This window comes from Cibotium barometz, chromosome 38 (genome assembly GCF_041138505.1).
Source record: "Cibotium barometz isolate CiBa-2024 chromosome 38, ASM4113850v1, whole genome shotgun sequence".
In the NCBI taxonomy this organism is placed as follows: Eukaryota; Viridiplantae; Streptophyta; class Polypodiopsida; order Cyatheales; family Cibotiaceae; genus Cibotium; species Cibotium barometz.
The window spans coordinates 28106849-28133139 of NC_141083.1; the positions used below are offsets into that span (position 1 = coordinate 28106849).

Genomic DNA, 26291 nt, shown 5'->3' on the forward strand with positions numbered 1-26291 from the left:
TGGTCTACCTATGGAGTGACAGTCCCATAGGTAACACGCCATCGTGGCCATACACGGGTGGCACCAACAGGCTCCCATCCGTAGAGCACGAAGCAAGTCACACACGGGTGGCACTGGTTCCCGTCCATGTGACGCAACACTGGTCACACACGGATGGCACTAATCTGGCTCCAGTCCATGAAACACCAAAAGACTAGCCCTTTCACATGGAACACTGGCTTGGCTCCATGTGAACATGGCACAAATCTGGCCACTCTATGGAGTGACGGTCCCATAGAAGTGGCTCCAAAAATGGAGATGGACCAAATGGTGACAGTAGTCAACCCACAAGACTATATAACTATCAACTCCATTATGCATAGTATGGACTAGATACTAACGTCATCGTCATTAGTGCCCAATAGTGGGTGTAGAACTGTGTATTAAGACATGCTCTCTCACACACACACACACACACAAGAGCATATATTCACACAGCCCTTCGTACTGACTTTCTGTCAAACCTCCGGAGATGTAGGGCAAACTCAGCCATAATGAAGCCTAGCACTAAGGAAAGTAGCAAATAGAAAGAATTAGTACAGCAACATAGAGAGAGATGTGCACACACACACACACACACACACACACACAGAGAAGAGGACACAGTATTGGGTCCCGAATACCCTCTGTAAGGCCCCCACCACAAATGGTGTATTTGCTTTATTAGAATGATGTAAATCTGCAAATAAAGACTGGTTCTTGACCTGCACTCTTCACCTTGGCTGGAGCACTCCCCTTGGCTATCTTGGCCCTTGGAATACGCAAGCCCTTTGTGAATTATGAGATGAGGGAATTGATTTCTATCTTGGCTATTTTTAGCACTTCTACTGCTGGTCAATTTGCTCTACAGGAGTTGGCCTGCTGCAAAAATCCTCACAAAGTGGTCCTATGCAATAAATGCATTAAAATTCTGCATTTTCACGCACTATCCTGGCTGGCCTTTCCGCGCATGCTTTGGCTGCCCTGTGTGCTGCTGTCTAGGCCTGCACAGGCTGCTAGGCAGCCCCTAGGCACTGGCCGCCTGGCAGGGCAAGGCCCCTAGGGCCTGTTGGCTGCCTGGCCAAGCGCCTTGGGCTGGCCGACAGCCTGCCCAGCCCCTTCTATGGGCTGGTGGGCAAGGCCCATGGCCTTCCTGACCCTTCTTGGGTGGCCTAAGGCCTACCCAATGCCCACGTCAAGAGTATAATACTCTCTCCTGGGGTAGCCCTATGGGCTGGACCCCGTCTACATGCAATCCTACACACTTCTACGAACGCCTAGCGTCCGGTTGCAAACCCAACACTCAGATCATTCGACATCATTCCAAAGGGAGACTCGCAGTATGGACTGGCGCTACTTCATGTGCAAGACAATGCACACCTGACCTTGGAATCTGGATGTGTAGAGTGGAACTTTGGATAACTCATCCCAGACTGGGCTCACATGGGACTAGTTTCCACTCCAAGTCCTGCACCACCTTGTTCAAATATGTCCATGTGGCATTCAAGTGCAGGATGCACATGACACTTGGGGAAGCCCAAGTGTGTATCAAGTCCTTTTTTTTTTTTTTCCGAGAAAAGATCCTTTCATTAGTTATATAAAAACGCCCGTAGGGCTACAAAAGATCTCTCCTGCTCCTAAGAGAGAGAGAGCAACGAATACATCATGGCAGCCCGGGAGACTCTCCCTAGGTGCTGCAAAATACAAGCATCAGTACAAAGAACTGAGCGGCTAAATCATACAATAGGGGGGGGGGAAAGCCAAACAGGTGGCCTGTAGTGCCAGCGGGGGGATCCCGTGTGTAAGGTGTAGAAAGGGCCACAGCGCCAAGTGGTGTGAAAGGCCTGGCGCCGTAAGATCGCCTCATCCGAGTCTCCCCGGATGCGGTCGTACTGTCCTCGCAGGGTGTGGATCAACTCCTGCCAAATCCCCCGTACAGTCTCTGCTGGTGGCTCCAATCTCCCCTCAAAGGCCGTAAAGCACCGGGCCCTCCAGGTGAACCAGATGGTGAGGCTGCTGAGGAGCTCCCATCGTAAATCCCTCTCCTGTGTCCAGCTGGCGGACGAGAAATCCGGTGCCGGAACCAGGCGAGGCTGGCCCCTAATAAATCTGATGGCCTGACTGCCCTGCTCCATCTCATAGCCCATAGCAAGCCCTGACGAAGTCGACCAAGCAGCGGCACCCCACGTAAACATACCCTCTGGAGAGAGGGGGCCAGAATACGCAGCATCCGCAGCCAAATCTGCTGTGCCTGAGGGCAGTCCCAAAGGCAATGTCTCTGTGTCTCCATAGGGTGGCCGCATCGAACGCACGCCGCCGGAAGACCGCTGTAAACAAGCCAAGTGCCAACTGCTGAGCCCCTGTGGGCGACCAGCCACTGAAAAGCCGAGATCCTGCGGGCCTGCCGACTAGCCCAGAGCCGAGCCCAGAAATCCTCAAGGAACTCCTGTGAGAGTCCCTGTAGTCGCCAATGCCCCGCTGCCGCTGGAGAAACCGTCCTCCTCGCCGTCAAAATATGCCGCCCCAGCCGAACAGTATACTGGAAAAAGGTGATCTCTGTGGCCTCAAGGGATGCATAAGGATCATGCCACTCGTACTCCCCGGGGTCCCACTGTAGCCGGGCCAAGGGGCGCGCTGCATATGCCCATATACGCCAATCCGGGAGCACATCAGCAGGGTCGGGGTCAATATGCCACTTCCAAGAAGCCGCGGCCACTACCCGAATCCTCTGAAAGGTGCACTCTGCAACCAAAGGCGACTCCACCTCCACTCTCTGGAGTCTGCCCTCATCCTGAATCTCATAGTAGAGGCATCTGCCATCCTCAGTGCTAGCTCTGACAGCAATCAGGATCTCCAACTGTGTAAAGGCTCCCATCCACCATGGGGCCACTGGCTCGAGAGGCGTGAACCACTCCTCTGTGAGTGCCAACTGTATATCATCCCTCATAATCAACCCCCCTCTGAAGTGACTCAGCCTCTCCACCTGGATCTCCTCTGGTAGACTGCAGAAAGCCTGCCAGTCTCCAAAACTACGAGCTGGGCCTGCCGCTAAAGGTCCCCAGGCTAGACGAGGCCGAGAACCCAGCATATGACCCTGCTCCGTGCGAACCGCTGGGCTCCAGATGCGCGACTGTCTGGCCCGCTCCTCAACACAAGAAGGAGGCCGCTGAGAAAGCCCCGCTCTCAGCAGCTCCCAAGCTCTCAGGATGCTCAAAGCAAATCTGTCCTCCCATCCTCTACTGAGGCCTGTCCTCCTCATCTCTATGAAGATCCAGCGAATCTCTGGTGCCCAAGTACCCCCTGCTGGGGGCGCCCGAGCCTGTAGTTGCTGCAAGAGGAGCTCTTTCCAAGGCTCAGCGCCTGGAAGCAACCCCCGAACAATAAGCTTCCCCAATAAGGCTCTACTCTGATCGACTGGATCTATAATGCCCAAACCGCCCTGAGCCAGCGTAAGTGTAATAACTGCCCATGCAACCTTTGCCCAAGCTGGCTGACCGTCCCTCCCGGACCACAGAAAGTTCCTGATCAGCCTCTGTACCTGGCTGATGCAAGAGCTCGAGAAAATCCAGCAAGACGTAATGTACCACATGGTCGCTAATAGCACCTGATTTGCCACCACCACCCTCCCAGCCAAGGATAGTCGAGCTGTACTCCAATACAATAGCTTCTTCCGAATGCTCAGAAGAAGCGGGGCAATCTGCTGCTCAGGTGACAAATCAAGGCCAATCTGGCATCCCAAATACCGCACTGCTGTGCCTGGAGGAATCCATCTAAAACCGGGGTCCGGGCTCCATGCTGGAGTGGGAGCACTACTGATCCAAAAGGCCACTGTCTTGCGCCAATTGATCAGTGCTCCCGAAGCTGCACTAAAAACCTGGAGCGACTGCTCAGCCCGAATAAGATTGGCCTCATGGCCATGCAAAAATAAGCCCGTGTCGTCTGCAAACTCAGCATCAAGCAGGTCCTCCCCCCGGACTGGGAGCTGCAGTCCTCTCAAACCAACCTCTTCTGTTGTCAAATACATACTCATAGCCTCCGCAAAGAAGAGAAAAAGGAAAGGGGCGAGAGGACACCCCCGACGGACTGATCTGGTCAGCTCAAAACTCGGCCCCCGTCCTCCTGCAATCAGCACCTGGCTGCGAGCTGTGGAATACAGAGCTGCCACCCCTCTGATCCATCCTGGCTCAAAGCCCAGGCGAAGCATAGTACCCTCTAAGAAACCCCAATCAACTCTATCGTATGCCTTCTCAAAATCGAGAAGCATCACGACCAAGTCCTCGCCAAGAAATCTAGCTCGGGCCGTCGCCTCCCAGAAAGTAAAGATGTTGTCAAGGATACTGCGCTCCTTGACAAATCCTGTCTGAGTAGCATGAATCAACTCCCCCAAGAAGGGCTGGATCCTCAAACTCAAGGCCTTTGCCAAGACCTTGTAGACAGTATTGAGGATCGTAATAGGCCTCCAATGCCGAATGTCATCTGATACTCCCTCCCCCTTGGGGATAAGATAGATCAAGCCCTCTAAAAAGCTCTGCGGCATCACCCCAATGTCCAAAACATGCTGAAAGCCCCTGCGGAGGCCTGGCCCCAAAAGGTCCCAATAGCGCATAAAAAAGGCCGGCGTCAGTCCGTTCTCCCCTGGGCAACTATGTCGCGGCAGGACCCTCAAGGCCTCGGCAAGCTCAATCTCTGACAGAGGCGCACCTAGAACTGTACGCATATGGTCTGTGACCCTCCTCTGCACATGGGCCCACACAGTCTGTCTGCAAACATCTCGATCCTCAGTGGCTGGCTCCGCTGCAAGCAGGTCACTATAAAATGCAGTAGCAATGGCTCTGATCTCCCCGAGCTCAGTAGCTACCGATCCATCCGGTCTACCAAGCTGGCGGACTCCTGCTCGCACATGACGGGGTCCAGTGATCTCAAAAAACTCTCCAGTCACTCTATCACCAAGCTGCGTCCACTGAGAGGCCTGACGACGATAGTAAAACTCATGTCTCTGCTCCTCTACCTCTCTAACCTCCTGGCGTGCCTGGCTCAGCTGGGACGCCACCCACTCACATGCAGGCTGCTGCTCCTGAAGGCGCTGTAGCGAAGCAAGGCTGCGTCTCAGCCATTGCTCCCGCTCGCGAATCTCTCCCAGTCGTGTCAAAGCTGCAGCGTATAGAAAAGAGCTAAGATCAATGAGTCCCTGGGCACACTGGCCCGCTGCATCCTGGTCAGAGCACTGACTATCATGCCAGATCCTCTCAATATCCTCAGCGAGACTGGGATCTGTAAGTACCCTCTCTGGGATCCTCAACTACAAGCTGGGCTCCCGGGTCCCCTCCTCCAATGCCAATATAACTGGCGCATGATCTGAAAATGAGGTGCCAGCGAGAATGCCGACGGAGCCCCCTCGCTCCCCTAACCAGTCGCCCACATAAAAGCGATCAATCCGTGATAGATTAGTCCCTCCCTGCCGGCGATCCGACCGAGAGAAACTAAGACTGTCCTGAGACAGGGAGAAAGCCCCATGCTACCATGCGTCAGTGATCCTCAGTGACATGCAAAACCGGTCCCAAGCTGCAAGCTCCGTGCCGTGCACTGTAACATGACTGCCTCCCACCCTATCTGCCGGGTCCTCAAGCATGTTGAAGTCTCCCCCAACACACCAATGTGCGGCCTCTGGCAATGCATCTGTAACCTGAGTCCAAAACTCTGCTCTGGCACTAGCATGATTGGGCGCATAGACGTTGAGCACACCCAATAGCTCATCATGCATCCTCAGAATGACATACTGTGCTCTACCAGGCACAATGATCCCTCGATCCACAATGGCCTGCCGCCATACATCTGCAATAACCATGCATACTCCTCCCTGTCCACCCAAAGGACCAAACCCTGCAGACCAAAAAGTGTCCCATCTACCAGGCATCACCGAACCATATCTCCGGATCCTGCTCTCACCCAAGTGGTGCTCCTGCATCATCAAAATGTCAATGCTGCCACCAACCAGGCATCTCTGAAGTTCCTGCCTCAAGCAGCCTCGATAGCGTATAAAGTGTGCTCCGCCAAGGCCCTGTACATTCCATGAGATGATCCTCATGGATGCCCTGCTGAGGTGGATGCTGTCTCAGCCGTACGGCGAGCCTTCGCAAGCGGCTTGGATGGAGAGTAGTCCCCATCCGAACGGCTGCGAATCTGCCCACCCGGTGTACTGCAAGAATCCCGGATCTGGTGCCAGTGGCTGTGGCCCATGGCGACTGCCTCCTGCTCTGACAGAGCAACCTCGTGTATACTCACATATCCAGGGTCACGTGCCAAGTCTGCCACTATGCGCACGACCAAATGACGAATCCCTGAGGTATCCACACTCCCGGGATCCAAGAAAAAATGAGCCAACTCCCAAAGTCGGCCTATCACATCTGTCACCTCCAGATCGCTCATGTGATGCGAAAACTCAACTGCCTGAGTCTTCAAAGTGCTGAGAGCGAGCTCTAGAGTCCACTCCCGGTCACAAGGTCCACAAAGAGGGAACGAGAAGGCCACCGCTGAGTCTAGTGCCTCCTCCCCGCGGGCCGGAGGTATCACTACATGAACGCGAATGGGTGCTGGCTCATGGGGGCCCTCTGCTCCAAAAAGCCGTGTGAAGGTATAATCAAAAGCCTCCGAGCGCTGTCTAATGCCAAGGCGACTCAGCCGACTGCGGATAGATGAAATCCGTGAGGCCCTAATCGGCATAGGTCTCCTCTGTGATGCTCGAGCGAGGTCAGTGCTCAGCGCTCTCCGGACTGCAGGTGAGCGCCAGGGAACTGCCAGGGCCTCCCGGGAAGGTGAGGCGGGTGGAGGGGGAGGAGGGGGAGGCGAGGGAGGTGGAGAGGGAGCCGCTGCCGAAGCCGGAGCGGGGGCGGGAGGAGGCGATGGTGGAAGCGAGGCGGAGGGAGGGGACGGGGGTGGGGGGGGTGAAGGAGGGGGAGCTGGCATCTCTTGGTCCTCAGTCGCTGCAGGGGTCTCCTCCTGTAGGGGAGCAAAGCTGTTCCTCACGGGAACCCAGTGAGGCTGAGACTGTGGCTGCTGCTGCAGCGGTCTCTGGGCGTGTTGCTGTGGCTGTCTCCCTCGGCGGCGCCCCTGTCCAGGCTGCCACTCCGAGGTCTCTGTGGCCTGAGCAGGTGTCCCGGAGGCAGCCTGCCGAGCCGAATCTGTGGGCGGGCCATCAATAGCCTGCTACTGTGGTGAGGGTCGAGGTCTCCTGCGAGGGCAGGCCTTGGCCAGATGACCGACCTGCCTGCAAATGAAGCACTGGTTCGGGAGCCCCGAGAACTCCACTCTCTGATCTATCCACCCCCCCCCTATCCTAGGTAGTTGAATGACCTTAGGAAGGGAGGAGATGTCAGACACCAACACTCTGACCGAAGGTAGCCCCGCTGCTCTGGCCACCACTGAAGCTGCTGAGGGGCCCGTCTCTAGTACCGAGCCCACCAATGCTCCGAGCCTGGAGAGGAGCGGAAGATACTCCCGGCGGAGACCAGGGAAACAAACTGTAACATGGAAGAGGCGCTCTCCCTGCTCCGCCGCTGCTGGGTCAAATCCATGCTGCCAAGGTCTGAAGAAAGCCCGAGCACCCCTGATGTCAAGGGGACTCATGGCAAGGACCTTGGCAACGCTCTGGGCGGCCTCGAACTCGATCTGATAATGTCCCCGGCCCAGAAGCTGTACATCCAGGATCTTGCCCACATCTGCAAGAAGGCGGGCCTGAAGAAGATCCCTGATCTCCCCTCTGCTGGGGCGAGTGCCAACTATACGGCAAATGGTGGAATGAGCCTGAAGGCGTTCCACCTCTGCGGTGAGGCTCGCTTCCTCTTCCGGCGAAAGAGAAAGCCTGATGGGGGTGACCTCGGGGGCGGGCGAGGGGGCTGCGGATGAGTCCCTCTGAGGCGGGGCGGGAGGAGCCTCCATCAGAGTCTGAAGCTGCGGCGGCGAAGGCGAGGCGAAGGCGGGAACCTGCTGGAACCGAACTGCACACAGAAAGGCGGGATACGGAGCGAAAAAGAAAAACAAAACCCCAAGGGGGGGCGGAAGCTAGAAGGAGAAGGCGAATGAGAAAAAAGAAAAAAACCCCAAAAAAGGGGAAGGCGGGGGCTGCGCGCAAGAGGGAAGGGGAGGAAGCGAGCAGGCGGTAGGGGGAGGATGAGGCGCAGCAGAGTGGAGGCAACAGCGGAAGCAGGCGGGGGGCTAAAAAAACCCGGCGGCGGGCAATGAAGGCGGAGGGGGGGGGAGGAGCGATGGGCAGGCGGGAGGGCGAGCAGGTAGGTGGGGGCGACAGGCGCGATGCAGAACCACGAGCAGGGGAGGCGGGAGCTTCAGCGAGCGCAACGTGTGTGTATCAAGTCCTTGTCGAAGTACCGAGCAAATGTGTAGTGTCAAAGCGTCAAAAGGCAGCCATTTATATGGTCAAAAGCCTTAGTCTTTGGGGGCCATGGGCACCCTTGGTAAGGACCAAAAAGGGGCAAAGGTGGACCAATTATTGGGCTGATAGGGGGCACCTATGTAAAGAGACTTTAAGGGCACATCTTTTGAGAGCAACCCTAGCTCTTGATGCCTATATAAGAGCAGCCAACCAAGGGCATAAATCATCTTGCAACCTGTGAGCTCAAGGGTCAACCCAGGCGGGAGGGCGAGCAGGTAGGTGGGGGCGACAGCCATTTATATGGTCAAAAGCCTTAGTCTTTGGGGGCCATGGGCACCCTTGGTAAGGACCAAAAAGGGGCAAAGGTGGACCAATTATTGGGCTGATAGGGGGCACCTATGTAAAGAGACTTTAAGGGCACATCTTTTGAGAGCAACCCTAGCTCTTGATGCCTATATAAGAGCAGCCAACCAAGGGCATAAATCATCTTGCAACCTGTGAGCTCAAGGGTCAACCCAAGCATGAAGAGGCAATTGACCCTTGAGTAGCTTGCATAAGGGGAGCATAGGGATCAGCCATATCTTCATCATCTGAAGGAAAGCATAGAAGGCTGTCCAGCCAGCCTGTAACCCTAAAATGCAGGTCATCAAGAAGGCCATCTCTGGAGCAAAAACGCACAGCATATAGGTGGCCTACTGCAGCAAGAAAACGCAGCATACAGGCCGTCCAGCAAGCTGCAGCAACAGGGTATATATAAAGAGAAAACGCAGCCCTGAAGGTGCCCCAAATCAGCCCAAAACAGTCTCCAAGGTGTAGGTGGGGGCCCTTAAGAGGGTGGTTGGACCCAATCAGTGTGCTATGTGCCATCTCTATCTCTATCTCTCTATCTGTCCTTTATCATTCCTGACTGCAAATTCAGCAAGCACTTTAGGCAATCTCCTCTCTATTCCATTGAAAGAATACTTCCGCATAAGTCGCATATCACATGTATCCAATCACCTAATCATGTGCATACGGGTTCTCATGTATCCACAACATCCACACAATATGACTATGGTATTTCATGCTCAGGATACTTGTTCTGCTATGGCATGGTTTATGAATTGGATCAGGTGTTCTTGTCAAGCTATCAAATAACTCAAGTGACTTGAGGTAGTAGTATCCCGGCCATCATGCAAGCCCTAGGAAAGCTTCCAAATTCTTGTCATTTATGTCTTGTCTTGTCTTGTCAGGTGATTGTATAATTAAGTTGCTATGGCCTTTGTGCCAACATTGTGCCACCAGTGCGGTGTGTTCAAATTGACGTTAGCTACAACTTCCTGCCAAGCACCTGCTTCTAATGGTGTTCTTAAGTCGTGCTTACAGTATTCTCATATTGGGAATAATGCTAGGAGTGCATAGTTAGTGTCAATCATACTATTAACTTGTAGTTTGCGTCATTGGCTTTGTTACCAACTGCTGTCACATTTTATGGATCCATTAGCCGTGGAACAAGGACTCGGATAGCATAAACTGTAGCAAGAACAAAGCAGCAGAAGGTACCTTCACCTCTGGCTCTGGATCTTGTACTTTGGACAGCCAAGCTGGATCTTCCTCCTGTAACCATTTTTGCGACTTAAATATATGAATGCATGTGTTCCACGAGGAAGGACTCTTGATGGAAAAGCTTATGACATTCATAATACAAGAAGCACACCTCTAAAATTTTTACAAACAGCCTCATCGCCTCGATAGAAGGCATATTTGGAAGTGCATTCCAACTGTAAACAAAACAGTCATCAAGAGGTTTTAGTACATCAATACATAAGGTGCAAAGAGATACCTTGTGCCTGTTCAATTACACTTTGTTCACCATCTGAATGTCAAAAATCACACAACTCGCAACAACCCAAAAAGACAAGGTAATCATTTCACTTGCGGAAAAAAATAATAGAGAATGTTCATCTGCCAAGAAAGCCAATACCACTTCCCGTTTGTAACTTGCCAATATCGTCTGTGATATGTTAGAGAGAAGAAGCGAGAGTATGTATGTACATAGATACATAGTAGATAGTAGCAGCAACTGTGGAGCAGCCATTATTAGAAGTGTAGACCAACAACACAGATTGACGGGTGAGCACCCTTGATTACAGCAATAAGTAGCAGCTGCAGACTAGCAGACAATTGGGCATCACGAAGGAGCAGTTGCACCCAGTCTGCCAGCATTTATAAGGACCAAATGCAGTTCTCCCCCTTCCGGCTTATCTACTTCAGCCCAGCCTCTACTCAGGAATCGGCACCTCTTAGCCCAGCACAGCAACGTCCAGTCACACCATTGACAGCAGATCCCATGAGCATTAGTAACCCTGAAGTCCCAAATAAGACCAGCATTTATTTCGTGCACATATAGTCTTCGTAATAAAATGCAACACCTTTCATAATTTGGCCATTGGCAAAATGAATCCTCCAGCTTTAAAAGGGCCCGGCTGTCTTTAGCCATTTTAATTGCTGTCCTACACTGTTTATAAGAGTGGTTTGTTTTCCATCACAGTTTTATACATAACAGTGCTAATCTCAAACATGAGGGTGGGGGACTGGGGCCAAGAAAAGATTAACATCAAAACCCTATAAGAAAAGTTGATGTACTGCATTGAGACGCCTACAGCTCAAAATGAATGCTAAATTCCATTAGCTAACCTCTTCCATTTGTCATGCTCAAGAGCACTTCGTGTGCGGGGCTTCGGCACCTTGCAAGGTCCTACTGTTGCCTGCAATAAGAAGTGGTGCCTGTTAGATAAGGTAAAACCCTCCACTCCATTGAATAGCACAATGAGCAAGAAACATGTGATGAAAATCCATCAAAAATGACCGACAATGCAGCAGATCCACTAGACACACATGGTTTCATTCCGATTAGCAATCGAGGAGGGTTACAAGCCGTCAAGCAAGCTGCTTGATTAGCAATCAAAACAGGCGATTTGAGCTGTGAGTACATCAACGGAGATCCGATCCAGAAAATTATCCATTATCAATGGCTAGATCAACAGGATACGCTCCAGCAAACTATCCGATTGATTCCACATTGTCTGCTGTAATCTTCTCATTTAAATTAGCGGTGAAAACTGATCTGATCCAGCGGGATTGTCTGTTTTTGTGCAGGTTTTTCTTACTTTAAGCTCATCGGGTTAGAGGATTGGGTTAGGGTTGACGTACCTGTTGGTAGAGAGCATATAAAATGGCGTTGGATTCATCGGAGAAGCGAGGGGGGAGTGCTGAAGGGGAGACCTGGGAGCCGAAACCAGAATAGGCAGCCGCCGCCAAGAACCGATTAGGATAAGAGGGACCGCTTCTCGCCATCGATCCTTCTTCTTCTTTACGTGGGAGCACGCCTGCTTCAGCTATGGCTTCCGCAGTTGTGTCGATCCTTAGTTTACTTCACAAGAACGCAGTTTTGATGCCTCAATTTCCAAAGGTTCTGCATGAGTTTTCTTTATTTTTTTTGTTTTTGGGGGTGTGGCTGGTTTTTTCTGGGGGGTGTGGCTGGTTTTTTTGGTTCAAATTTCCATGGTCAATGAAATTTCATCTTGGTCGTCCATTTGTGTGTTGATCTTAGGGTTCCCGTTTTTCTAGCTTGAGTGTTGAAGTTTCTTATGTCAATGTACTTTAATGTTACTTGTTAAAGTCATATTCTTATTCAATTGTTGAGATTTTCTACTAATGGCGTGTTTAAAGATTTGGCAACTTCAATCATAGCTACTGAGAAATGACTCCTAATGGCTCCTTTGCTTCCCTAAATTCATAAGTTATGGCTAGAAGCTGTGATTTCTTTCAAATCGGATCTAACAAGAAGAGAAAAATCCAAGGAAAATTCCTTTGGTGAGATTTTGTTCAAAAGTTGATTGTAAACACGGATCGATCTTATGCCTAGCTAGGATGAGAGAGGAGAGAGGGCTAAGAGAGAGAGAGAGAGAGAGAGAGAGAGAGAGAGAGAGAGATGCCAAATGAAGGTCTACAAGAGGGAGAGAGGGAGAGGGCGAAAAAGTGTCATGGTTACGAGATGGAGAGAGAGAGAGAGAGAGAGAGAGAGACCCTACGAGAAAGGGAGAGGGTGAAAGAAGGCTTTTGTTTGAATACTATTTTGAGTTGGCATAGCTTCTAGTATAGGCCTTTTGGAGCTAGCTCCATTTTTGGATTGTGAATTGGCATTGATGGTTGTTATTGCACTTTGAATTTTTGGTTAGAGTGTTGTGAGTGTTGCAAATTAATATTCGAATATTTCCTCTTTTTTATTTTAATTATGATAGTAATAGCAAGCATAATCATCTCTAATTCGGATTTTACAATTTTAGAATTAGTGGTAATGTGAATTGAAGCATAGTTGGCATAGTTGTTGGTATTTTTTCCCCAGATTTTGGTAGTGAGTACATTTCTTAAATTTTCACATGCTTGAGACTACCACCCACCTACGCCTCCTTGATTACAGGGTTTTTTTTTGGCGAGCATTTTCAAGCGACGCTTTTTGGGAATCGAGCGAGCGGACTCCAAAAAGATACCCCCCTCCTTGAAAAGAGAGAGGGGCGAAGCAAGTTGGAGAGAGCAACATGACATAATTATTTGAGAGGGAGAGGGTGATAGTGAGCCAAAGGAAGTGAACACAAAAAAACATGTCAACAACACATCCTCTACAATTGAGGTTGTTGGCTCAAGAAAATAAAACCAAGTTCATTCACGTACAACTTCCAATTAGAGAAATGTGAAACGACCCCTCCATGAAGAGAGAGGAGCGAAGCAAGTTGGAGAGAGCACATGACATAATTACTTCAGAGGGAGTGAACACATAAAAACGTGTCAACAACACATCCCCTACATTGAGGGTATTGGTTCAAACTGAAAATAAAACCAAGTCCATTCATGTACACCTTCCAAATACACCTTCCAAACACATCCCCTACATTGAGGTTATTGGTTCAAACTGAAAATAAAACCAAGTTCATTCATGTACACCTTCCAAATACAAAAATGTGAAAACCATCATCTTTACTACTATAGGCCTCGCTTGTTCTCCGGGGTGTAGGCACAAAGTAAGTGAACGGTGTTCATACCCTTCCGCACTTCTTCTAGCAAGACACGCTCAGATGATTCATTAGTAAAACCATGGACTCACCAAATTGCAATTAAGCCCACCACTTTGTCCTTAACTTGAGAAATAGCATCATCATTTCCAGGAAGTGGAAAGGATGTGAGCCCTTTCCATGCTTGTGCACCATCTATGGTCTTCTGCTTGACCTCCACATTGGTGGCCTCCCTTTGGATATGCGTAGCAATAACTTCAATGCTAACATTTGATGAGGCCATCACAAACAAAATGAAGAAGGGTTTAGGGTGATGTACTCTACTAAAACAAGGCTTGGTGGCAATGGTGTATAACAAAGTGCTTTGGAGCTTACCTCTATATTTCTAGCAATGGGAGAGGTGCACTCTTCCTTTTTCAACATACAAAATAAAAAACTATATTTTTCTTTTTTAATATTAATAATAAAGATATCTTTCCTCGAATTTTGGCACCACAATAAAAAATACATCTTTTGAACTTGTTTAGGAAAGAGCGAGTATGTATTTGAAGGAGAGAGATATTACACAAAAGAACCCTCTACAATGAGATTACTTCCACAAAGGTTACATAGGTCCCAAAATACCGAAGGTCAACTGATTATCCTTGCATTCAATTGTCTAAATTAGGGTACATTCTCCTACGAGATAAGGCGTTGTAAAGCTCATGGTTGGATAGGATAGGTTGGTGGATGAACATATTCTCACTCTGGCTTAAGCTTAGCACACATAAATAAATGAAGTACAAGTGCTTGCATGTAAGATACAGCTTCTTCTTGGCTTCTCTATCTGCAAAATCTAGACATGTACAACACGGTTCATCTTTCACATGCACATCATATTTTCCCACATGTGCATCATCCCTGTGCGATTTGATCTTGAAAACTTCATACTTGTGCTCCACTCTCTGCACTTCTTCTACCACCATGGCTTTCATTTTCAAAGCGGCCTTTATTTTTTTGGCCGCTTTCTCTTATATCAACGTGCGGTACTTGACTCTTATGCCATTTTGCATGCCTAAGCCACTGACCTCTATGTTAGTAGTGGACCTATATGGTGGATCTTTTATGGTGGATCTTTTGAGGTTGTAGTTGTAAAGAACCTTGAAGCCCCACTACTACGCGATGGGGTGGGCATAACACCTTCTGCATTCTTGCTCTCCACCCAGTATCCACCTTCCCACAATCAACATACCTCCTTGTCTGTGAGGTTCGTTCCTATAGCAACTGGTCATATCTTGGGTGGTGGATTGGGCTGTAGGTCTACGTTGTTGTCCACAATATAGCAATGAAGCATGTGGTCAGGGTAGAACCACATCCATTGTCTAATGAGACCATTAGGGTGCTTGCGATAGCCTTCAAAGGAAGGTGCAGGCACACCCTTAGTAGATCCAACTATGTGTTGCCCACACCTCTTAGTAGATCCAACTATGTGTTGCCCACACCTCTTACCTCCACAAGGCGTTCCGTTGCATGTGACCTTACTGCCAATGCATGTCCTTCGGATTGCCTACATTTCTTCATTCACCTTACACACAATGACATTGCCCTCTGTGACTTATGTTGTTCTTTTTGGAGTATTGCTTGTATCATGTTCTTTGAAATTGATCTTACGTGGCCTCCCAGCATACTTGTGGTCTCTTACATGTGTGCTGTACTCTAGTCAATGCGTGGCCTCATCATCAATATCAATTGCCACCCTTGACGATCTCTTGTAACGTGCACTTTCTTTGTCACTAGTGAGAGGGGTAGGTGCCCTATACATGGGTGTTCCTTCAGTTTCTTGATTAACTGTTTAGACCACTTGGGTTGGGCTTGTAGAGCACCGTTCTTTTAGTTTCTCCAAGCTTGGGCCTCTCCCTATGTGCTTGCCTTGAGTGTAAGAGATTTCCTTTGTGCTTTGCAAAATTGCATCGCCATATCGGTAGTACATGCATCATAAAGAGAAATCTTGTGTCTATATCATTCCCCTGCCAGCCAACTTCCATGCTTGCTTTCTACTAGGTTTGTTCTTGGGGTATTTGGACCATCATTACTTCTCTCTATCGTTGTCCATGACTGAACCCCAATGTGTTATGCGCACCTCCCACCAGCTCAAACAAGAGTCCATTGACAAATTCCTATCCATCACATGACCATTGCGCCACCATTGACGTATCAATTGAGCCTCCACTAATGCAACTTCATTGGTAGGAGCCATGCGCCACTTTTCTCGCACATTGCTTTGTGCTCTCCTTGAGACGTAACACATACATACATTGCTTTGTGCTCTCCTTGAGACGTAACACATACATACTTTGTTGTGTAAGCAACCATGCTCTGCTCCCAATGAAATAGGCAAGACCTCTCCCTATCTGTCAAGACCTCTCCAAATGGAATAGGTAAGACCTCTCCCTATCTATCAAGACCTTGTTTTTTCCACCATTAAACACATGTTGAAGTGCATTCCATTTAGCCTGAGTCTCATCTGCCACCATGAAACCATAGAAATCTACCCTCTCACAATCATGGTTGGCCATCACTTCATTAATGCATTCCCAGAACAGACATTGGGCCTTCATATCCTCTCCTTTCATTTCACATGTCGCAATCGTGTGAGAAGATCCTGCATACTGCGTGAAAACTCTATTCATTTAAGAGGTTGTACAATTAGCTAGCTCTAACTACCTAAATACTCTACATTGGTATTTTTTTAACCTTGGATCATATACATGACAAGCGATAGTCATCCAATTTGATGTTTTTCGGGTGTGGTCAACAAACTGTATCCATGCACATAATAATGGATCCAATTCATATGTAAGATCACTTTTGAGTGTTAATGTTTCATCATTATGTCACATTGTGTGAGTGTCATAGTCGATCTGTGGTTTAAACTAACAAAAAGGCATGCCTAAGATGATATTGCTAGTGTACAAAGGTGCAATTAAGAAATTTATTTTTCGTTTATAAGGAACCAATCATGATTTATAATCGACGAAGATTTGACCTTATAAAGACATGTATACATCTCTAATTGCAACTTCTTAACAACACGTTTATAAATGAAATCGTGGGTACTCCCGTCGGGTAGCTTTCTAACAAATTAATTAGAGGTTCTACATTAGGTAAGTAGGTTCTCAGGCAACTCTACTCTAAAGGACTAGACCACGGTTGTGCCTTGCATAGATGAGGAAAAAGCATTATTTCTAGGAATCAGAATAGAGGTTTCCCCATTTAAGGTCAGTCACTCTATGAGTGATCTGATTTTAAGAGATATTTAGAAGACCATGCTCCCCCTGCTGCCGATGCGGGATAGAACTAGGTCTTACCTACAAATCCTATCCTTGCATCTTTACATATGTTAACCCAATTCTGGGGTTAACAAGATCTAACGCCATTATATTACATCAAGGAGTCATGGTAGATGCACCAAAGGGTCATACATTCAAGATATGAAGCAATAGTGTCCAAAGCTACAACTTGGACGGGCGCCCGTAATGGTGTGACACCACGTCTCTTGCAGCTCAAGCGTCCCCTTCTATCCCTGTAATCTATCAAGGTTGAAACTCTCCTTATCCTCCATCAATGTGTAGACGTCCACTTCTCTTCCATCAACACGTGTCATGGCCACGCCATCATTAGAGGAGCTTACCATGAAGTGTATCATGGTGCTTGATGAGATGAACAAGAAGGACTTAAAAAATCCAAACTTGTACCAAGCAAAAGAGATTTCAGGGAGTTTATCATGGGAATTGAAGCAAATAATCAAAGCAAAGGAGAACAACCTTGCAACGATAGATATGTTCGAGCTCAGAATATCAAGTGCAATTACTAGAGGACATACAGAGTTATTAATGATGAGAACGAGCAACTAATACGAAATTCAGCCCAATCAATGGTTGCGCGTCATAGAGCCTAATGAGTTTGGCACTACTTCATATTGCCAACTTCTTTGATGTAGTAATAATGTTGACACTACTTCATAGTGCCAACTTCTTTAATGTATTTGTTGCATTTTTTATAGCTTAATGATGATTATGTTTTTTGATGTTCATCTTGTAAACCATGATGAAGGAGAGAGAGGAGAGAGACGTACGGATGCTAATTTTTATATATATATATATATATATATATATATATATGGTTTTTTTAATTAATTTTAAAAAACTTAAAAATTATAATTAAATTAAAATGGTCGAATTAAAAATGGCCAACTTTTTTAAGGGTGTTAATCACCATTTAATACTTGTGTACTCCCTAGGGAACTTATTGTGCCATTCTTTTTTGTTCTTATGTACTTCATTTTTTCTCCTCTTTACAATGAGTTGTATAATCACATTTCTATCTTCTAAGAAAAATCTAAGTTTTAACAATGGTCGAGTTCTGGTGAGTGCAAAGTTTTTTCATGAGCAAGTAGCTCCCCACTCATTTTATGGATTGAAAGCCATAATAAATATTGGGTCCTAAGAGTTGCATATCCCTCTTGAGGCAACCTCTAATCTCATGAGGGGGAGGAGTTATACATACTTGAGGACTCTCTTTCAGCCAATTACTCGACAATAGTTGATTCTTCATTGAACTTAAACCCACAACTAATAGCCATCTTAGACAGCCCGCGCCCAAAGGTCTTCGAACTCAAAAGAATGTGATAGATTTATGCAGTCCCTTTCAAGATAACAAAAACCGATGCATCAGGCTCATCTAGGGTTGCAAGAGGACATGGTAAGAGCATTTTAGAATACCTTTTTAGCATGAATAAGGGAAAAACATTAACCAATATTTTGTTGAATGTCAAAGAGGTTATCAAGGCCATGGAGATTCCTAGACAATATAATGGTGATATTGCATTTGAGTTCCCATCGACCATGGGAGCACGCTCAGGAATGGACTCCATGGAGCATAAGTATGATCCCCACTGGTGATCAAAGCCGCAAACCTCTAACATTGCCTTCCCTACTAGAGTATGTTGGAGAAGCTATTGCCTAGGTAGTTTGAAGTGTGTTAATGAACTTTGCCCGCGTTTAAAGAACCACATGGTTTCAAATATATCACATTTTACTAGAAGCATGCTAAAGGCACCAACCATTGGAGAGGAGTATAGCAATGTGTCTAGAAAGCTCCTTTACCATTATTGCTCAGTTTCGGTGATGTGCATTGCTGCTACATCTATTATGTGATGCCCTGTGATGAGACGATGAGTACATTAATGATACACATCAGCACCCATCAATATAATGTAGGTATAGGCACATCAAAGGCACTAACTGATAGGACAAGGCAAATTGTGTCCAAAGTGTTAGGGGTGGATCGCAATACTAGGGCAAGGAAGGTACAAATGTGTGTGGCAAAAGAAATCGTAATGGCAGCACTAGTGCAAGAAGGTGGTTCCTCACATTTCATTGGGGAATAAGAGTTCATCAACATTGCAGAGGACATGGGACCACTAGTGGAAGACAGCTAGTAGGCTAATCTGGTTGGGCAATTAGGTTTGTGTAAAAGAGTTATTAAAATCTAGATAAGTAAATTGTGATATTTGAACAATTTGTTTTTTAGGTTTCGAAGGTCAATCACTACAGCCCAGCAAGGGCCTTCAAAGGAGAGTTTTGGCTTGGATGCACTTCTGAAGCTGAAGCGAGAGTGCACTTATGACTTCTTCCACTGAAGCAAGTTCTTGGGTCAAGGGTCCTCAAGTGAGAAGTGCTATGTTTTCAAGATATCCACCATTGGACCCGCTTCAAGGTTGGATTTGGTGAATCGAATGTGACGGACCAGCTCTGGGGACTTGCAACATACTTGTCATCTAGCCAACAAGCTTTTATCAATTAATTCAAGGTTTCTTTTGCCGATGATTTACCACTAGGCCAACCTACCTCTCGCAGAGAAGACCATACTTTTGAGCTCATTCCTGACAGTCATAAAGTCCCTTATAGACAAAACCACATTCAACAAATAGAAGAACTCTTGGATCATAGACTTATTTGACCCTTTAATGTAGACTTATTTGACCTAGCAATTCACCCTTTGGCACCCAAGTCCTTTTAGTACAAAAAAAGAATAAATATTATGGCATGTGCATATACTATTTGGCATTGAATAAGATTATTATGAAAAATAGATATCCCATTCCTTGTGTGGATGATTTGTTAGATAAGCTTTGTGGTGCATGTGTGTTAAGTAAACTTGACTTGAAAACCAGATCAAGTTGGTATGTATGCTTCTGATGTATAATGTCTTTTGGTCTAAAAAATGCACCTGCTATAACAAAAGGAAGAGGTAGTATTTATCATGGATATTTGGTGAAATATAAAGGCCACCCCATAGAAGAGGCTCAATGGCTCCTTGATTGTGCCCTCATTGCCTACTATCCATCCTTTATTACATCTTACACCCACACTCGCCCATGATCATTTCAGATTCTTTTGTGACAAATGAGGATAGTTGGTTCTCATACATAAGTCATTTTTTGAAGAGTAATCTATGGAATTTATATACCCATGTTTTTCAGTAATTATGAATTCTCCTAGGCAAGTTTAGATGAGGATGCCTTTCTAATTAGGGTGATAATAGCCTACTTTGAACATATGTGGGTGACTCCGTATAAATGTGATAACATTGGTTACAATGTTTTGATTGGTTGGATTTTATATGGTTCTTTATATTAAATTTTGAGTCAGTTAATTTATTAATTGATTTTCATAGTAAATGTAAGTATAGATTCTTGGGTTAGATAATGGAGGCCAGCTGGTGGTGGTTATAAAGATTTTGAGATGCTCGACTTTTGGCATCAACAGATTATTATTTCATTTTGTCATTTATTCCATTTTGGGTAGCGCCCATATTTATTGGCAACATATGTTTAGTTAAACATATGGAAATTATTTTATGGACATTTCATTTTATTGCAAAGGTTACAAAAGTTGTAAATATTTATTTTGTTAAAAGGATACTTTAATTTTGAGTAGGTAGACATGACGAGATTTGCATCTAGAGAAGATTAGGGTGTGTAGAAATGGATTAGAATCAACATCTTAACATGCTATAATGAAAGAAAGAGATTAACACTAATACTACTAATGACAAAAATGAAGCATAATGATGAGGTAATACATTTAGCTAAAAATCTCATGTATTTAATCCACTATATAGAGTGCATTTTTTTAAGCTTGAGTACATCCCCATTAGCCATTAATCATGGCCCATTAGCCATTTTTTTAAGCTTGAGTACATCTCCATTAGCCATTAATCATGGCCCATTAGCCATTTTTTAAAGCTTGAGTACATCTCCATTAGCTATTAATCATGGCCCATTAGCTTGAGTAAGCCTTCTCTAATCTTTCCTAGACTTGAGCACCATCTCCCTTGAAGTCATTTGGCATCTTTTTCCTAGACTTGAGCACCATCTCCCTTGAAGCTCCCTTGAAGTCATTTGGCATCTTTTTCCACTTGTTCTAGGTGCCTACTTCTGGCCTTCACATGAGCTGGTCATTCGGGTCACATACCACTCCCTCTTGCTCCAAACATTACTCAACATCACTTGCTATTTCAACACTCCCCCTCAAGTGATGAACTACTACCACCTTGTATACACTAGACCTACACTCTTAGTCATTTGCTACAGTGGTCTATTAAAGGTGCCTCGTAGGATACAATGCTAGCTTAAAGCTTGTAGTTTTACACAAGGGTAGGAATACAATGAGTGGGTTTAAACACAAGGTGAGAGGGGTGCCCTCTTCCATCAACTAGAAGAGTCTTTCCAATGATTGACATCCTATTGGGAAGCCCCTTCATGTGGCTCTTCTTTCGTCACCTCATGATGTGCCCTCTTCCATCAACTAGAAGAGTCTTTCCAATGATTGACATCCTATTGGGAAGCCCCTTCATGTGGCTCTTCTTTCGTCACCTCATGATGTTTTCTTGAATGTTGTTTGGAGTCTTCTTCTTGGTCCAACAATCTTTTTATATATGGCATGTCTTGCCACAAAAGTTGCACTTCACTCTAGCTCTTGGTCCTTTGGTGAAGAATGCTTTCTTCTCGTAGTGTGATGAAGATCCCCCTACTTTGACTTTAAGTCTCTTTTCTTCTTTGATCAAGGCCATTTCAATGCCGGTGAAGGTTGGATTGGGAAGGTTCTTCAAGGTAGCCACCAACAGGCTAAATGCTCCCAAGGTAGCCCCCAATGGGCTGAATTCTTCAAGGTCATGCTCTTGAGAAGGATTGAATCGGGTAGGTTCTTCAAGGTAGCCACCAATGGTTTGAATTCTTCCAAGGTCATACTCTTGAGAAGGATTGAATCAGGTGGGTTCTTCAAGGTAGCCACGAACAGGCTGAATGCTTCTGAGATCATGCTTTTGAGAAGGATTGGATCGGGAAGGTTAGTCACCAATGGGTTGAATGCTTCCAAGGTCATGCTCTTGAGAAGGATTGTCATGGCATCCTCCTCTTCCATTGGAGACCTAACACATGCAAGTTGTTGCATAACACTTTTTATTTTATTCAAAGGTGCTTGGAGTGACTCGCTCTCTTTGATGTCTAACCCAAAAACTTGAATTTTAGACTAATTTTGGAGTTCTTTTATTTGGCTCCAAATAGCTTCTCTAGTTCATTCCATGCTTTCTTGTGATGCAATGTGATGGATGAAACTATCTTCTAGCCCTACTGCAATGATGGTTAGATCTCTCTCATCTCTTCCTTGCCAAAATCTTTTTTCTTCCCCTTCTAATCTTGGACATTTCTCCCTTCCACTTAATATTCCCCAAAGCCCATCTTTCATGGGAACAAACTTAAGTTTTACTTGTCATGTACTAAAACCTTCACTATTAAATTTATCTACTATGAGAGTATTTGCCATAGTTTCCTTATAGGGATGGGATAGGCTTTGCAATGGAGTTACCCAATGTCAGTGTCTAGTCCCTTACAAACGTGGAGATATGTATTTCACATGATTAATACTTTCCAATTTCAAAAATTTGTAAACCAAAAAATACCTTGATTTGGGAGAGTAATTTGGAGTACTAAACCAACACACCTCCCTCCCTTCTAATGTTAGTTAACTAGACTAACTAATGGAGTAATAATATTTAACACCTTAGCAATCAAGAGGTGTATTTTTTTGGTAAGCATTTTTGAGCGAGTGCTTTTTGGTGTTTAGGCGAGCGGTTTGTCTCTCTACACTTGTCTCCCTCTACTATCTCGCACATTGCAACTCATGGTGACAGTAGATGAGAGGAGTAGATGGATACAAGAGCACTACACACATTGCAACTCATTTACAACTATCAATGCAACTCGTTTACAACTACAATAGAGGAGAGGAGTAGATGGATATAAGAGCACTACATACATTGCAACTCATTTACAACTATCAATGCAACTTGTTTACAACTACCATTGCAACTCATTTACAAAGTCACCATATTATGATCTTAAACTTTCATTATATTCCCTAGCAAACTTACAAGGCCACGGCATTACATGACAGACACCTACAACATGACATGATCATTTGTACTTCTTTACGAAGACACCATATGAAACCATTTTGGGCCTCAACTATCATCTTGGCCTTTTCCTTAACTTATGTGAATGGTGGCAACTTCAACTCTAAGAGGATCCTCCTTTTCCTCTTCAATGATGCCGAAAGCTCTCCATATCCCAATGGTTGTTGCTACTTTCATCTTTAGCATGTTCTTGTCTATAAGGTCTACTATTTGGCATGTTTTGAGACATTGTTGTCCATGTTTCTAAAATGGCATTCGATCTGGGTTCCTTTTCTTTGAGTTGCATGAAATATTTACCACTTTGGCATGTTTTAAGACATTGTTGTCCATGCTTCTAAAACAACATCCGATTTGGGTTCCTTTTCTTTGAATTGCATGAAAGATTTAAGAGCTTTACTTAAGATGGTTGCAAACGTAGTAGTATTAGAGGGATTGCTAGATGAAGCCATAACCAAGGAGTTCACAAAGACCCTATTGCAATATGAAGATATAAGGGGAGAGTGGTGTGGGATGTGTCTAGAACAAGAGTATTGGAACATGGCAATCTCTAATATTTTTATAACTTTAAAAGGAATTAAAAAATACTTTTTTGAGCACTAGAGTTCTTAGTTTAACCATAAGAATAACTACTTTAAGCACAATTGTTATTATTTTAATGTCTCGGTCAAACACTCTTTCTCTCTTTCACTCACTCTCTCTCTCTTGTGCTGTTCAGATCTCACACCAATTGCTCCATCTCTCTTAAAAAACAATGCCATTGAAGAAGCAAAAAACAAATCCATTGACATAATATGAGTGAATAATAATAATGTCTAAAACCAATATATTTCGGGCATTACAAGCTACTAAAATACATCAGTTTGGATGCTGCACATGTCAATGGAAGAAGGAAGGTGGTATGGGGTAGGGATCTCTACCAAATGGTGCAAGTGCGGGTGGAAAAAGTGGCCTTGCAAGATCAAGCTGTGGTGCCCATGAGGGAACTGCAAAAGAACCTACGGGGGATGCATGTGGCATGCCATGTCGATATTGGGGCTCCATTAGAACATCAGGTGGCCATGATGAAGCACTAGACTGTGTTGGGCTCATAGGTACTAGGAGGACTGGAAGATATGGTGCCTTATGTCCATCATATGTTCTTGTCGAGCAATCGCATTGACCTCACTCTTGAAAAATTGGTTACCCAAATCATCCTGCACATCGACAAGTGGTCGTAGACATGAACTAAGGCACACCTCATCGCTCTCGAGACTGATGCAATGTCCTGCATGCTCTAGCCATGGACCCAGTACGAGCAAAGCAATCTAGGACATCATCCTCATGATCGATTTATAGCGATTCCCGCTTCAAGAGCGTGTGGTAGCAAGTTAGGATGAAGTCCTAAGTGATGTACTTCATGGAAATATTATGAGAGTAGTCATTGTAATAGCATTAGGCCTCTTATGAGCCTAAAGTGCCAAGCCAGCCACAGTTTAAGTGAGTGTGAACACTTATGGCCATGTATATAAGTGATTTTTTGTCATAATACAACATACTCTCCCATTGTGTAATTGAGTCTTGATCTTGTTAATCCTCTTGCTAATCTCTCTCCCTAATGCATGCTAGTGAGTGTGTGTGAGTGAAGTGAGGTGAGAGGAGGGACAAGGACCCGTAGTGCAATGCAACGGTGTGAACGCTCATAGGAGGCACGGTGGAATTGCTTCTCAAGGAGTTGTAGAGCTTGGAGATCTCAAGGGGTACGAGCTTGGCCATTGAAAAGATCCTCACACGACAGTTGCGGTTCACCAGGAAATCTCTTTTTGGATGTGTTTCAAGGAGCATTACAGTGAGCCATAACATTTTTGGTGCCACTGCCGGGGAGCCATCCCTTGGCTTTTTCCATCGTTTTTTCTCTGATCTATACATAACGCATTGCCCTTTATCTTAATTAATGGTTTCCCATGAAAAATATGTGGATTGGATGGTGATTTATATGAGATTTGGTGTAAAATAGCCCTCTTTTTTGTTTTTGCTTGATTTTTAGATTAATTTATTATTTTTGTTGTTGTTTTTATGGTTTTTCATGTTCTTTGGGCTTGCACATAGTTTGTATTAGGCTTAGTTGCATCCATTGCATTAAACAATACAATAGAATGTAATTTTTAGTGAATGTTAGCTCTCTTTAGTGTTAAACATAGAGCTATGATTATTAATTTTAATTTAATTGTGTGTTTGTTATTGAAATGGTTTGGATTAGAGTGTTAGCAAGCATTAGGAGTAGGTTAATCTTTCAAAAAAAAAAATAAAACCATAAGCGTGGTGCATGCCTCCCTTTGGTATAGCCATAATTACTTGATATTTCCATGATTCTCCCCAATCCTTTTCAAATTTTGTCTATGAGTGCCTATTGCACGAGCCGCAAGGTCATTTATGGCTGGGTTATGGTGGAGCAAAGGTGATGTGATGCTTTTTCCTTTCCATCCATGTATCCTTTTTTGGGGCAACAACATCGATTTTCCCACCACCTCCATGCGGTTGCTAGTTGGCTCCTCACTTTCTGTGCACATTGAGATCATATTTACACCGATAGTTTCTAATTTTGAAATTTGTGCTTTTCCATTTTTATCTCCCTCTCGAATCTTGTCCCACTTCAAATTCCTGATCCTGACTAGATTCGTATTCTGCTCCTTGGACATTCTCCAGATGTGAACGCGCTTATTCTCGTGCTTGGGTCCCTTCCTATTCTGGCATCCTTCCATGATAAGGCTTTAGCCTATATCCTCCGTTCACAAGTTTCTTTAGCCTTTCACCATCTAGGCTTGCCAGTGTTTAAAGGTTCGCGTTTCCATTTTCTTGAGGATTCTGAATGAGCATGTCCATCTCATCTTTAGCTTTCCTGGGTGAGGTCCCATTTGATGAGAATAGCACGACTGTGTCTCCTTCCTTGAAGATTTTGAACTTTGTGTTTGTGTCCACCTAGAGCTTTCTTCTTTTCTGCACACAATCTTGGTTGTCCATGCACTATGTAGTCTCTTTTCATCCAGTTGAAGAAGTTGCTCGATTATGTGCACTTCTGACTATTTTGTTGGAGAGAGTCTTTCTGCCCACGACTATTTTGAGGCTTTGTGTGAGGAACTCCATGGGCACTACTGCTTCTGGTCTATAAATGATGCTGAATGGCATAAGTCATGTTGCATTCTTGTAAGTTGTTTTGAATACCCATACTGTAGAATGCAACTTTGTGTCCCAGTCTCTACTGTTTTCATTTACTGTTTTGACCAAAATTCCTTTCAGGATTCTATTCATGGACTCTGCCTGACCATTAGCCCGTGGTGGTGGGT

The 26291-nt window shown here is 45.5% G+C and overlaps 1 protein-coding gene across 2 annotated transcripts in view; it reads right to left on the reverse strand.

Moving 5' to 3' along the window:
* Nucleotides 1-11878, reverse strand: part of LOC147616550 (acyl-CoA-binding domain-containing protein 6-like) — a 62304-nt gene extending 50426 nt beyond the window's left edge. Inside the window, exons 1-4 of one of the 2 annotated variants that reach the window (XM_086777618.1) lie at nucleotides 11597-11878; nucleotides 11081-11151; nucleotides 10101-10164; nucleotides 9953-10000 (exon numbers count right to left, since the gene is read on the reverse strand). In XM_086777618.1, coding sequence (XP_086633744.1) covers nucleotides 9953-10000; nucleotides 10101-10164; nucleotides 11081-11151; nucleotides 11597-11740 — 327 coding nt within the window. In that variant the 5' untranslated portion in view covers nucleotides 11741-11878. Of the gene's footprint in view, nucleotides 1-9946; nucleotides 10001-10100; nucleotides 10165-11080; nucleotides 11152-11596 lie in introns of both variants that reach the window. The other variant, XM_086777617.1, reaches the window with a different exon arrangement.
* Between the last annotated feature and the right edge of the window lie 14413 nt (nucleotides 11879-26291).